The sequence below is a fragment of the Manacus vitellinus genome, unplaced genomic scaffold (assembly GCF_001715985.3).
Source record: "Manacus vitellinus isolate BGI_N305 unplaced genomic scaffold, ASM171598v3 scaffold_17_pilon, whole genome shotgun sequence".
NCBI lineage: Eukaryota > Metazoa > Chordata > Aves > Passeriformes > Pipridae > Manacus > Manacus vitellinus.
In genome coordinates, this window is record NW_021939256.1 from 9,221,209 (window position 1) to 9,236,002 (window position 14,794).

Consider the following 14,794-nt stretch of genomic DNA (forward strand, 5'->3'; position numbering starts at 1 on the left):
ATTCATATGGCAACACAGCAACTAAGAGTGATGCATCTTTTTGGGATGCTTCTAGTTTTTTGGGTTTTTTTTAAATAACTAGATTACAATAAGCAATCATATCCTACCCTCAGAGCAGTTTTAAACTAGCATATTCCCACGACTCTCATTTTATTCTGTTCCAAGCAGGGATTTCATCCATTCAGATTAGTGTTATCAGTCAGCTGTAGATAGGGATAATTCTTGAGGATAACTTGGAGAGAAAAATCATTAGCTATGCTAGCAAGGACAATTACACAAAACCTCTTGAAAATTGTAGTAGTTTCTTTGTGCATTTATGTGTTTTGGTACTTTACAAAAGCACGCTTTCCCTCAGATCCCACTCAAGTTTCTGGCAAGACAGCCTAGATGTGGTGGAAAATGGATTCTAGAAGTTTCAATTCAAACTGGTAATAGCAGCAAAGGGATTGTAAGTCTCGAGGTCCAGAGCATGGACCTTATCGTTCCCATTGCACTGGGCTAACAGCACAGCTTACCCCCTTCCTTATCCTACTTTGGTGGAACACTGTAAAGAGCAACTGGTTCACAGTTGCAGCCTGCATGTAACTCATGAAACTCCACATAAAAACCCACAGGTTAGATAAGGTTTACCCTCTTAAGTTTCACCAAATCTGGGAAAATAAAGGTGAAATCATATGCTGGCAAACAGTATAGGTACCTTGTATATTCAACTGTTATTAGATGGGAAGGTTTCCTGCTCCCCCAGCCTCCAACTTCCCCCATATTTAGTTTTTTACACTGCTATTAGGTGCAATATCAGTCAATCGCTCACAGCGAAGCCAGCTCTGAACCAGGTGGTGTCAGATCAGCCAGGCATACATTAGCCTGGTCCCAAGCGCCTCTTGAAATAATCAGATGACTTTTTCATCATCCTGTGCAACCACTACAAAAGCAAACACAACAGATTACTGTACCAAGCTAAACTAACACCATGGGCTGTTGCCTCTTTACTGCAAAGAGAGAAGAGGCTGGATGAAAACTTACCTTAACTTAGCAATGCTGAAAATATTTCCAGACTTGGACAGCATTTAACACCAGTCTAACCTGACGACTTACCCTATAACAATTCTGTACCTAATTCTGCCTGATGTAACAATCATCTAACCATTATGAAAACCTATCTAACATAGATGCTGCTTTGAAAGTACACACGCCTAACACATGCTTCACATTTTGTTACAGCCTCTCATAGCACTCAGGTTTCTTCATGGACCATTAACCATCTCCAATAATCACATTCACATTTTCCAAGAGGAGTAGCTTAATGAGAACAGCATCCAACAAAAATTCCTACGCTTAAGAAGGAATCACTGACTCCCACAAAAGAAAACCGGACAATACTATGCTACCAGAAGCAAGTGTGTGGCAACAGACATACTCTAGTCTAGAGTACATTATTCTTGCAAAGGTCTTTCACATTTTTATTTCAGAACCCATGCATTTTCATCTTCACTTGCACACACCTTTCAGGGAGTGGAAAATGCTTCTGTATTGGGGTATTGCTTCACAGTCAGCTGCTTCACAGTTTAAGGTACTCCACATCAGCAGTGGAAAACAAACTGTTCCTTGTTGAATGCATAAAGGATGAAATTTTTGCCAGAGTTCAAGCACTTGAATCTATCAGGTTTTCCCTGAAAAAGATCTTCAAGCCAGCACACACACAATAAGGAAAGTGTTTCTTAAACTGCTATTAATCAGACAGCATAAATTCTAGGCTTTGATTTCAAAGCTGTTAAGATATGGTTTGACTGCAGTTTCACTATGATATGCTTCTCCATTCAACTGCAGATTCAAGAGATGGAAAAAAAAAATTCTGACACTTTAAAAAAAAAGTTGTATAAAAGCCAAGTCTTTTGAAAGTGAGAGAGTGCACACATGTGCATGCAGAGAGGAATTAAGAATCTCTCTGAAACTCATCCACAAATCTTACCCAAACAAATAACCTTTTTGAAGTTTTTGGTGATTATTATCCAAAGATCTAACTGTCATGTTCAAGCTCATGTTATTCCCATTGAATAATGGAAACAAAGGAGCTCAGGAAAAAAAGTCCATAATTAAAAAGAAGTCTTTTAAATGCTAAGATTCACTTCCAATATGTTTCAAATGAATGACAGCACTAGTAATCTATTCTGGTACATGACAGGCAGCTGAAGGCAAACACATACACTCCTCCTCATAAGAAGTCAGTGGACTTTTGTCTCCTACCTAAGTTTTTCCATCTAAAAACTTAGTGTGAAGTCAGAATGTGTCTGCATCCTGTTCTTGCAATACACTTGCAAGTCATCTAATTATTTAGCATAGTGGTTTTATTCAGAGTATTCATGGATCGTGACACATTTACTAAAGTAACAATCGTGTGACAAGAGTGGACGAAAATAGGTAAACAGCGACTATTCAGATGTCTGTTCACTCTTCATTAAAAAAAACAAAACATGAAAGTTTAACTTAAAATTTTACTAATCCACATAGAAACAATCTCAACAGCATATTCCCTAAACAAAAACTGGGCAGCCAAAGATAGGAAATAAGGACTACCTAAAGGTTACTTTGGTCACTACAAGGTGCTGGGTTTTTATGTCTCCCTAGGCAGGGTTGCCATTTTTCTTATTTTTACCTCTTTTTAAACAGAAACAAAATAGGATAGAAGGAGAAGGGGGAAGAAAATGAGAAACTCAAAAGCATCAAGGGAAACATTCAAGAGATTCACCAAGTATGCATTATAAGCGACATGAATAGCACCAAATTATTTATTATTAATGTACTTTGAATATGTGTCAGTAAAGGTCTGGGTGGAGTCTTCTGCGTACCTCACCACAAGGCAATGATTTTTGCCAAAAGACAGTGAATCAGTTTTACACACTGTGAAATGTAGGAAGTTCAGAATGGGGGAACATTTGTTCCATTTGTCCTTTTTAGTAGATTATGTGCAAGCAAACCTCACAAGCTGGAAAGTGAGAATCCCCTCCCCACCTTCTCTTCCTAATTTCTGAATCATCATGCTGGTGGTCATTTCTCAGTTGTTAATAGCTCTATTTCTACATATTAAAACAAAAACCTTCTAACAGACCCTCAAATATTTGAGGGCCGACTACTGCCTTCACAGTCAGAAAATTGACCATTTTTCAAGAGCTGTTCTTATTCATGAACAAATCTATGTCCTATCGCCCCCAAAGTTCAACCCATATATAACTGTTTTCAGTGTTATTTAGTGAAACACTCATAGCATGAGCAGTTAGAGCTGTATCTTTATGTAAATTTATGAATTGGTAAGTGTTGCTCTTTCAACAATAATATTGCTTCTGGTTAAAACAAAACCAAAAACATTGTTTCTACACTTCTTGTCAACCTTGCATCATATTCTTGCACAGAGACATATCACTTAACCAATGCTTTTCAGTTCTTAGGTTATATATTTCCCACTGCTGTCAGTGGCTCTCAAGCTCTGGCTGCACATTCCTCCTGGGAATCTTTGCACCAGGTAATTTCTGGTCATGTGGTTTTGCTACCACCTGTACTCTGAAGTTCATGCTACATCAGAAATTTAATTTAAAACCTTTTCATACTTGGCAAAACAGATGCCTTTCAAAAAGCAGGATTTTTGAAAAAAAAAATATATTAGAAGAGCTGAGAACCTACGGGACAAGGAGGAAAGTAAAATAACCTCCCTGCAACTGAGTCACTTGATGCTTCCACCTCTTCAGGCAAAAAGAGTCCCTCTAGTGCTCCCAGCCACACTGTCAGACTCACAGTTTTGGTTCCAGGAGAAAAAAGTCCCAGACCACTTTGGGTGATCTGGGCGCATTAGGAAGAGCACTGCCAGCAGGTCGAGGGAGGCGATCCTGCCCCTCTAATCAGCCCTAGTAAGGCCATGTCTATAGTGCTGTGTCCAGTGCTGGGCTCCTCAGTACAAGAGAGACAGGGAGCTCCTGGAGTGAGTCCACTGGAGACCTATAAAGATGATTAACGAATTGAAGCATCTCTTATGAGGTAAGGCTGAGGGACGTGGGCCTGTTCAGCCTTGAGAAGAGATAACCGAAAGGGAACTTCATCAATGTCCATAAGTATCTGAAGGAAGGGTGTCCAGAGGATGGATCGAGGCTCTTCTCGGTGGTGACAGCCAATAGGACAAGAGGCAAAGGGCAGAAACTGACGCAGAGGAAGTTTCACCTGAACACGAGGAAGAACTTCCTTCCTGTGTGGGTGACCAAGAACTGGAATAGGTTGCCCAGTGAGGTTGTGGAGTCTCCCTCCCTTTTTGAGATACTCAAAAAACAACTGGACACAATCCTGTGCAATGTGCTCTAGGATGACCCTGCTTGAGCAGGGAGGTTGGACCAGATGATCCCCTGTGGTCCCTTCCAACCTGACCCATTCCGTGATTCTGTGACCAACTCCATTAGAAGTTCCATAGTTGCAGAGCAGAGGCAAACAGCACCTGCATAATAATTTTCATTCTCACAAACGACCCTGCTACCTGACCTAATGCTGACTTGCAGAAGAAAGGGAGAGATCTAATTTTTTTTCAAAATTAAAATGAGCAAAAAACTGACTTAGTTTGTAAAAAATAGTTTTAATAAATTTTCATCAACGTTTCCCTTCTACTAGAAATTGTTCTCTATTACTTTAAGGAAAAAAACCCTATTTTTATGATTTTCCAGTGTAATTGATGATTAGATAACAAACTGAAGAAAATATTGTCAAAAGTGACCCAACACATTTCAAAGCAATGTCCTACTGGCTTAAATGGCCATTTACACTTTCTCAGAATGTAATTAATTTAACCAGACTCAGCAAGAACTATTTTAAAGCTGTCCTACTTTGCAGTAGAACATGCATATGTGTATGTAAGCACATGAAGTCTACTTTGCACTGATTAACATACTACTTTATGTTTCTTTCTGCTTTTTGGAAGTTTTCCAATAGCATCATATTTGGCAAGGGCTTCTTTGTAACTTGACATACAAATTCTTAAATATAAAACACTGCCCTCAGGCCACTTACTTCTCCATATTAATTCCACTCCGGAAATGGGCTTTACATTTATTGCTGGGCCATCAAGGCTTTTGCTAGTGAGTACAATTACAGAGCAGTAAACGTGAAATAAATTTCTATTTTGCTGTGGTCTTAACCCTGGCAGTAGTCACCAGTTTTCACAGCTTCATTACCGGAGATCCTGGGCTAGTCACAGATTTGCAGTGGTTTAAGCTGTTAGCTCACAACCGGAGGTTATACTGGAGACAATTTTATCAGAAGCGGATTACCACCTTAGTAGTTGTTGGTAAAACAAACACGCCCCACACACCAAGCACATAGACAAATGAATTCCCATAGGGTAAAACAGAGTGTGAGTTACACGAATCTCCCCTGTGATTACCACAGGGCAGGAGCAGGCACAGGAATAGTTGCCATGGAATAGGAAGTGTAGCTAATTCACAGCTTTTACTAATTACCCAGCACAAACTCACCCAGCTGCTCACATGCTCTAGGCAATTGCACTGCTACTATAACAGTTTGCACCAGCAGACAGTGAGTGCACATGATGCTGTTGCTGTCCCACGTTTGGATTCTCAAATCAATGGTTTTACTTGCCACTGGAGTTGAGTTCAGAATAGTCCTATAGTGCTTTCTGGCAGCCCTACCTGAAGCCCTGCAGACGATCTGTTTATGGAGAGAGAAAGGGATTTCCTCCTCACAAATTGAAGAGAAACACATTTCCAAGCCTCGAGAGCTGCTCACTTAGCTTATAGCCTCGTCATCGAGGAGGAGGGCAGAGTGCAAATATAGCTATTAAGGAGCTTCAATGTTAATAAAATTAAATGGTTTTAAATAGAACATCTGGCATCAGCTGTTTCCATAAGCTGTTTTTATTTAAGTTTCCACCATAAAATACTGGACTTCTCAGCTATTTTCACATGTAAACCTGAATGCCAAATTAGGCTATCTTTAAAAAAGTTGTCCAAGGAAAAACTGTAAGAATTATTCACACGCTTTTTGGTTTGGCACTTTATTTGGTATGTAACAGCCTGGGAGAGAGCTAAGCACAACAGTATTTTTGCAATACAGTTTGCAATGGAAATGATTTTTGAAGAAAAGCACTCTTATTGCATTCATTTGCCAGCAGTAATCACTAAAATTCAAAAATAGCAGATCTTCAAACGTTTCCACAGGAACCTTGGTACAGAGGTAGATTTTTCCCTCAACAACAGAGATGTCTGAGTAAACTCTGGGGCAAAGTGGGAGCAAAATAGACACAGCTGTTACAGCATTGGCAAACAAAAGCTGTAAAATCATGAGTCAAGTTCTCAAAAAAAAACTCAACAGGAAAACATGTTCACAAAAAGAAAACGACCCACAAAAAACCCGAACCCATAGGACAAAACCAGACCACAGGAACAATTCAGCACATGGGTTAAGAGGACTATGTCCCTTCACATTTCACGAGTGTCAACTCCAAGAGCTGCCCATGACCTGCCGCAGTCAGGTCTACCAATTCCAGGCTGCTGCTCCCTCAAACCAAAACCACGCAGAGCAGAAAGAACTCGTGAAGCCTCCTTGCCCAAGCCAAGGAAGGCGTTACTACGGATGCTGGCTCCTCAGTTGGATGGAGTGTGGTACAGTTTTGAAGACTGCAGCACTTGGAGAAAGGCAAAACCAACTCTGCTTCCCTTTGAAGGACATGTTCAGCATATCAAAGTTAAGACTATTCAGTATTACCACTTTTTTTTGTATGCTATTTGCCTGAAGGTTATCCATCTAGACCGGAATGAATCTGTAAGGTGTACGGACTGCACCCCCATTTTACACTCCCAGATTTCAACTACACACCAGAGATAGTTGTGATGGCTGTAATTTCTGCTCTTACTGTCACACTCCAGCTCCCTGCTGGACAGTCAACCAAAACAGGGGATCACAGGTTCTTTTCACAAGCCCATGGATCTTACATCTTGTGTCTTTTCATGTGAGAAAAGTGGCTTGCAGTCTCCAACCTAAATATATGCAGAAGAGATTTACTTCTACACCATCAAGGCAGCTTTAAAGCTGAAACTACGTGAGAAAACAAGCCATGGTCTGCAGTAGAATTTATTGAAGTTTGCTACTATACATGCAGATGCTTGTTTTCTAAATACATTTTACATTCACACATCAGTATTCATTCTTCAACTACAAAAGAAGAAGCATTTAATGACAAGCAAGAAACCTTAATTCAACAACCATTTCTGCACAAGATATTGTGCCAAGCAGATCCACTGACAAGAAATGCTTATCTGATAACTGATCAAAAATTGCCAAGGTAGAACTTTAAACTGTTAATTGCCTCCATCTTACTTTCAGAGCACATCCTTCAAAGCCACATGTCTCATTTGTCAGGCCTACAAAATATATGCACATTTGTGTAATTATTTTGATTACATGCTCTGGAAGTGTGAATGCTCAGAGACAATGCTTGTCTATTGTTCTCTAGATGGGAAACCTTGTCTTGGGTTAAAGACAATATAACAGACCTGTAATTTTATTTCATTTTGCTGTCAAGGGTTACTGCAAAATAACTACGAAAACAAATTTCTACAGTTCCACCTAAAGATTAGTTTGAACATTCTATCTAATTTTTTTCTTTTATAAAGAAAGGCATTTTATTAGGATTAAAAATTAAGAAGTTAAAAAGCTGCATAAAGTTTTGAAAACATAGGTAGTAATAGCTATTTTCCACCAACTTTGTGAGGGTATTAAAAAAGCATCAACTTAGTCATGCAGAAAAACAATGTATTTCATTAGAAATGTGAAATCTTAATCTTTACAGCCATTTATTCTGTAACAGTAAAGTTTTAGCTACGCTAACTTCAAAATGTGGTTCAACAGTGTAATCTGATACATGATAGACTGAAATACTGCTACCTTGTAGAAAGTCTTATACTCTCCAAAAACTACCATAACCTCTCGGCTCTGGTTTTTGGTTTGAGGGTTGGTTTGGTTGTGGGATTTTTTCCTGGCTTTGTTGCATGCTTTTTATTGTGACCAGCCACTTTTCAGCTTGAGTATTTGGTCAAACTAAGAACTAAATATGACACAAATCAAAATATTTGGGTGGACTAATACATTCTTCACAACATGAGTAAATAATTTCAATAAGCAGTGGCAGTCTCTACTGTTTGTAGCAATACAATGACAGTCTTCCACAGGCACTCCCTTATTTTTCTTTCTGTTGGAACTGAGAAACATTATGGAAATGACATCTAGACAAAATATGAAGAGAAATCTATCATAAATTGAAAGTGTTTTCCAACAGTGAACAAACACAAATACACTCTGTTCAAACTGATACAAAATCAGCATAGAATCTATGCTAGTTTGCAGTACTGCTTCAAGAAATGAGCCATACCATTTTTGTTAGACAAAAAACCAAATTAACGTTCAAATGCATCCCCAGCTTCCTTATATAAACAAATGACAAAAAGTTTTCATGTTCACAACTGTGCTATTTGCAAAGTCTAAGCGGGCAAAAAAACCCCACAGTACATAAGCAGGAAAAGAATATCAGAGATCAATGCCAGACTCCATTGCCTTCAACATTCTGAATCAAGCCCAGAATGAACAGCAGCAGCAAGAGGGAAAAAGTCTGTCATCCAACTTAAATGCGGCTCACCAGTCAAAATGGTTTGAGATAGGGCATCTAGAAGGAATGCAAAAACATTAGTGCTGAAGTGATTTGTGAAAAGTTTTTTAAAACTATCTTTCTGCTGAACATAAGTCTTGAAAACATATTCCCTGAGGAAATCTCCATTGCTCACAGCACACTGTCTGAAGAAACTTGTGTTCTGCGGTTTAGGACCGTGTTACCTTTTGGGCTACTTTTAGGGCCTGTTAAGGCACGTCCATAAAAAGAACTTAAGTAATTCCATGGTAATTTAAATGCATCAACCTCTTTACAATTCTTGCTTGCAGTGTACAATCACAAGGAAACACAAAGGAAAGGACCTACTTGTCATGGACACCTTAGCAAACACCTTGAAAGCCAGCCCATCTAAACTACCTCCACAATTAAGCATCCACAGAGTAACTTGTGTTGGAAGGAAGTGGATAAAAAAACACAACTAGCCAACCCAACAAGCAAACTAACCATTCCTTGAACAGAAAGCCAGTTTTCCTACACCCTCTTACTGACCCTTTCTCTGATTGCAATATCTTCCGCAGGACCAGCCTCATTATTTGGCCACCTCCCGACTATCCCAAAAACAACCCTCATACAAAAATGATCTGATTCTCCTGAATCCCACAGCTATTCCCAAGGGCGCAAATGGCAGCACTAAAGTTGTGGAATCACGAAAGCAGTCCCATCCCCATCCATTTTATTCTCAGAATTAGCCCTACAGGCTGTGGGAGCATGTGTGTTGGGTTTTCTCCTTCCCTAAACAGAAGTTTAGATTCTGCTGGAGTGGAGGGCAACTACCAAATGCCTCTTTTCACTATATTCAGTAACAGAAAGTAATTCATTTGAAATTGCATGAGCACATGTGTTTCTTATACCGGTTATTTACAGATACACATTATAAACCTCCAGTCTAATTGCCACCATCCTTTTCTTTCCTTTTGAAGAAAAATCCATGTTTTTCACTATGCTCATCTAATCCTTCACAGAGAAAATAAATACCTGCAGCCTCTCAAACCAATACAATTTTTTAAGAATGTGTTTTCTGCTTGTTTTGTTTTACTCATAAGTCTCCTTTCAACAGTGTTTAAAAAATAAATAAATATCTTAATCATTTTTCCCTGGGCAAACAGGAACTTTTGGCAAAAAAGATGCTGAAAACAGCCAGATTGCAGGACATTCCTGTCACTCTGAATAGGAGTTTCCACAGCTGAGGTTCTAAAATTTTAAAAATGCCATGAATATCCAGCTACTAAAGCCTTCACTCAGAATTCAGCAAGCTTCAGTGATCCTGATGAACACAGCAGCTTCAGTATGGCAGAAAGGCAGGTCCTGAGGTAGCCTAATCTCAGAAAATTAAAAGCTTTGAAGATTAAGAGCAGGACCTTGAAATGACCCAGACAGAAAAAGAGAGAGACTAAGTGGTTTCTGCAGCCAGTCCCTCCCAGACAGCATGTTGCTGCTAAGCTCCCAAGGTCTGCAGCCAGAAGCTCCAGTCCAGGAACCCTCCAGCTCAGCGCTTTAGTCTCAGAACTGCAAGGCCCAAAAATGGAGTTTATGGTGTTTAGGTTGCTAGAAACATAGGATAGAGAAAGACATTACTGACTGCATTTGTTACCCTATGTCTAGAATATTCAATTTTTCTGAATAACATCACATGAGTTGCATTTACCCTGAAGTAATGATGTTACTAAGTCACAAATAAAGTTCAGGTGGTTCTTGTTTCTTTTTTCTTCTCTCAAAAAATGTGGGCAAAAATGGGATGCAGAAATCCAGTTGAATCTTCACCAGTACTGACAACACCAAGTTCATTGCACTTCGGCAGATAAATTCCCACTTTACACCCTAGGATGATCCCATACCTTTTTCACAGCATCATAATCACTGATTTGTTTTGAGCTCACAGTTCCCAAAAATGTCTGATCCTTTCCTCCATGCTGCTGACAAGTCAGGTGCCATCCTTTCTTCATTTTCTGCCTGACCAGTACTTGCTTGTCCTTAGCCAATTACTCCTAAATGCAAGGTTTTGTACTTCACTGACCCGCGTCCCACAGTAGCAGAGCAAAGCCCTAGGATTGCAGGGCTCCAACATGCAAGTTACCAGGTGTGCGCATGTCAGGGAGATAGAACCAAACACCCTCAACCTCAAGTTAACCTCACAACCATCAGGTTAAAGCTTAACCCCTGTACTGCTGGGTTAGCACAAGCTGGAATTATTCATGGCAAATATACCACTTGTACCTACAAGCACCTCAGGAAAGGTGCTGAAGGTAGCATCTCCCCTGGGCAATCTTCCCCTCTTCCCTCTGCAGCAGGACACGTCTTTTTGTGCTCCTGTGTGTTTCACTTGCTGATTTACTTCCCAACACCCCTTTCATTCTTCCTTCCTTCCATTTTCACCACTTCAACCTTTGGAACTCCCCCCACCTATGTAATTTATTACAAAGGTAAGAAAGTAGGGTCTGAAGGAGGACTGTAGTGGGAAGACACCACAGAAAGATGGTTCACAACCACTGTAATGGCAGCATCTAACACATCCTGTCCTGGTGTTGCATCTAAAGCAGGTAGCCAAAACACAGCACATCCTATTGACCCACAATTACCAAGGAGAGGGACAACTTCAGAGAGCAGGGTAAAGACCAGTGAAGATGAGGGCTACATACATGACAACAAGACACAATAGTTGTTCTCTTTCATCTCACAAAACTAATTTCAAAAGATAATTAAAATAATAATTTGTAGCCCATGCTTTTGTTATGCACCTTTGTGGCACACAGTTTCATATCTCCTTATTCATCCTTGCATAGGAATGAAGGATCTCATGGCAGACTTCACATTACTCAGCAGGACAAGCCATCGGAAGAAGCAATTACTCAAATGACAACAGATTGTACAATTAAGAGGAGGCTTGTGCACACATGTACATAAAAGTATATCCTGATTTTTTAGCTCAAAACAACACAGTAGACATGCAACTCCAAGCAGCACAGTTAGTTTTACGTTTTGTTTCTTTTTTTTCCTAGGATAGCCACCACAGAGAAAATGAAAGTCATGTTTCAGGAACAATTCCTATCATTGACTTCATATGCCCAACAGAAGCATAAAAATAAAACAAGGTGAATGGTAGTTTGCCATTTCAGGTGCAAAGTCTAGCAGGAAAAGCACCAAGTGGTCTCTCACTTGCCAAATTGCTTGGTGGTGCCAAATTGCTACTGTGGGGTGTCAAAAGTAATGAAGTCAAAAATTACTAGAATTATCAGAGACACCAATGGTAGGAAAAGAAATATGCCTTAAACTCAAACATATTGCTACCAAAAAAAAAAATCCCATCAAAATTCTTCCTTCATCTTATTTGCTTTGAGCTCATTATAAAGTTAGCTGGAAATAAGAACTTGCTGTTCTTTGCAGCAATTTTTACCACCTCTGCATAAAACTGGGGACTAGATCAACTTCTACACTCAACACTCCTATTGCATGGGAAAGGAGGCTCAGTTCAGTTTGTATTGCCTACCTTTCTACTGAAGAACTCTCTTCTAACTGGTTTCTAACAGAACAGTTTTCCTCTTCCAATGGTTATAAAAACATGCCTCTAACTGGTATGTGTGAATAAGACATGAACAAATGCACACACGTGAATATTTGTAACATATTATTTAAAATTCTTCTCCACATAAAACAATCTTCCAAGACACAGTTTAAATTTGTAAGAATTATTCATCAAAGGCAAGACAGCTACCAGAAAAAGTAGATAAACCAGTATAAGCAAAGAACTGCGTGTCTTACTATTAACAAGCCCTGACAATTCAAAATGCAGTTAATTATCAAGAAAAAGTTTTTCACCCAGAGGGTGTTTGGACACTGGAACAGGCTCCCCAGGGAAGTGGTCACAGCATCAAGCCTATCTGAGTTCAAGAAGCATTTAGATAACACTCTCAGACACATGGTGCGATTCTGGGGTTGTTCTGTGCAAGGCCAGAAGTTGGACTCAATGATTCTGATAGGTCCCTTCCAATTCAGCATATTCTGTGATTCTATGATTTTATGAATTTCCTTCTGGAGCAGCTACATTACTCACATGTGTGAAGTCTACGCCAAACACACCTATAAAATAATTCCAACTATCCAGTCCAATATAGTAACCAGCAAGACAAAAATAGATCCAGACTGTCTGTTCATTTTATATCTTAACCAAGACTACCACCAGACAGGTCAAGAAAAAGAAAATTCTTCAAAAAAGCAAATTGTATATATGCATTCATAAAAACACACACTGAAGCTAACTTTTGCTTTCACTTTCAGTTCTCAGATTATTATGGAAAGCTGTGTCATAGCAATCCATGTGGGCGAGCAATCATTAAATAAAAAAAAGCAAGAGAGGAGAATATTCAAAAACAACACGCATCCCCATTCCCGGGGCTGGGTAAATCAATTCCAGGAATAAAAAAAAGAAATCAATACAAGACTTTTCTTCAAAAATATAAATGGAGGACTTAAATATCAAGGCACAAAGAAATTGAGTTTATGACTATTGAAGACATGCATATTATAGATTTCTCTACAGTATGCTATCTTCTTTTGGACAAACTGTAAGAGTGAACATAGATAGAGTAGTATAAAATTATTATTCATACATATGGGCAGACATATGGGCATACAAAGATCTTTATCATTTTATCTTTTCTGTTCCTATGCTGATCTGAACACACTCTCCTGAAACCTCAGTGCTTATTTATCTAAATTTAGTAAATATTTACTTACCCAGCATCCTCCTGGAAGCCTTCTAATTCATCTCTTTGTTCTGCTAGGGTGGATTCTAGATCCAGATAGGTACCATTGTGAGACAATTGCAGGGTGCAGTCATCAAGCTGTAGAACAAAATTCAGACCATTAGATTACAGCGGTCATTCTCTAACATCACCTTTCCATTTTCCAAGTCCCCAGAAAAATCTCCCTACAACAAACCATGTGTTGTGAGCAGATAAGAAAAATGGGTGCTGTTTGGCAATTTATGTAATCCCAAGTCCATGTTCACTAGACCATGCTTGGTCACAGCAATATCAAACCAACTAACAAACACAGAGAAATTTATTTCAACATACAGGAGGGGACTAGAGAGGGTTTTGCACAGTGCCTTTAAAATATAATACAGAAAGAGGAATTAATTTAAATGTATATCTAGGATATGAATGACTGTTCTCTGTTCTTACAGTACATTTATAAGTACAGTTTCAGAACCTCCAGATGAAGGTAGAAGGAACAAGGAGCTTTTTTTGTGAGCTACTGAATTTGCCCCATGAGGAAGGATACAGCCAAGGGACAGCGCAAAATGTGGCAGGCAAAAGTTGGGGTCCTGCAGCAAGGCGGGGAGTACAGTCAACCAAGACATACATATTTCTGGCATTCTGCTTTTAGGACCAGGCACTAACTGGCCTCAGAGGTTGAATGGAAGACCTTCCTAGACATTGTGGGGGGAGGACTGGAAACCCGTGCCAACTTCCTACAAAGGTACCAAGAGAACCAAGGACCAGAACTGAAAGCAGGAACCTACCTGCAGTGATGCTTAAGAAGGGAGCAATTAATAAACCCTCTTTATTTCTACCTTGTCTTCCCTCATCTTCCAGTTTTACATTAATTTTCCCAGCTATTGTTAAAAAGAGCCAGATTTGACCAAAGTTAGTAAAGAAATTTTCTGGGGTTTTTTTGCAGGGAGCTCATCACACAAGAATCAGGGCCAGCGATCATGCAACTACTCCCAGTTGCTTATAGAATATTTAGTCTGCCTCTTCATCCTGGTTGGGTGGTCTATAACAGATTCCTACCAGGATATCTGCCCTGTTGGCCTTCCCACTGATTCTTATCCATAAACACTGAACATTACCATTAGGATCAAGACACTTGCTAAGACACAGAGCAACCCCATTGCCCCTCCTTCTGAAGAGTTTATAGCCATCCATTGGAGCACTCCTGACTCGTCCCACCAAGTCTCTGTGGTGGCAACTGTCATAGTTTTCCTGCTGTACAATGGCTTCCAGTTACTTCTGTTTGTTGCCCATGCTGTGGGCATCGGTGTAGATGCACTTCAGCTGGGTAATCAATTCCGCTGCCTTTTCA

At 39.6% G+C, this 14,794-nt stretch overlaps 1 protein-coding gene across 1 annotated transcript in view; it reads right to left on the reverse strand.

Annotated features, from left to right (window-relative positions):
• Positions 1 to 14,297, reverse strand: part of FHOD3 (formin homology 2 domain containing 3) — a 347,160-nt gene extending 332,863 nt beyond the window's left edge. The window contains exons 1-2 of the mRNA XM_029958902.1: positions 14,283 to 14,297; positions 13,442 to 13,548 (exon numbers count right to left, since the gene is read on the reverse strand). Coding sequence (XP_029814762.1) covers positions 13,442 to 13,548; positions 14,283 to 14,297 — 122 coding nt within the window. The remainder of the gene's footprint in view (positions 1 to 13,441; positions 13,549 to 14,282) is intronic.
• Between the last annotated feature and the right edge of the window lie 497 nt (positions 14,298 to 14,794).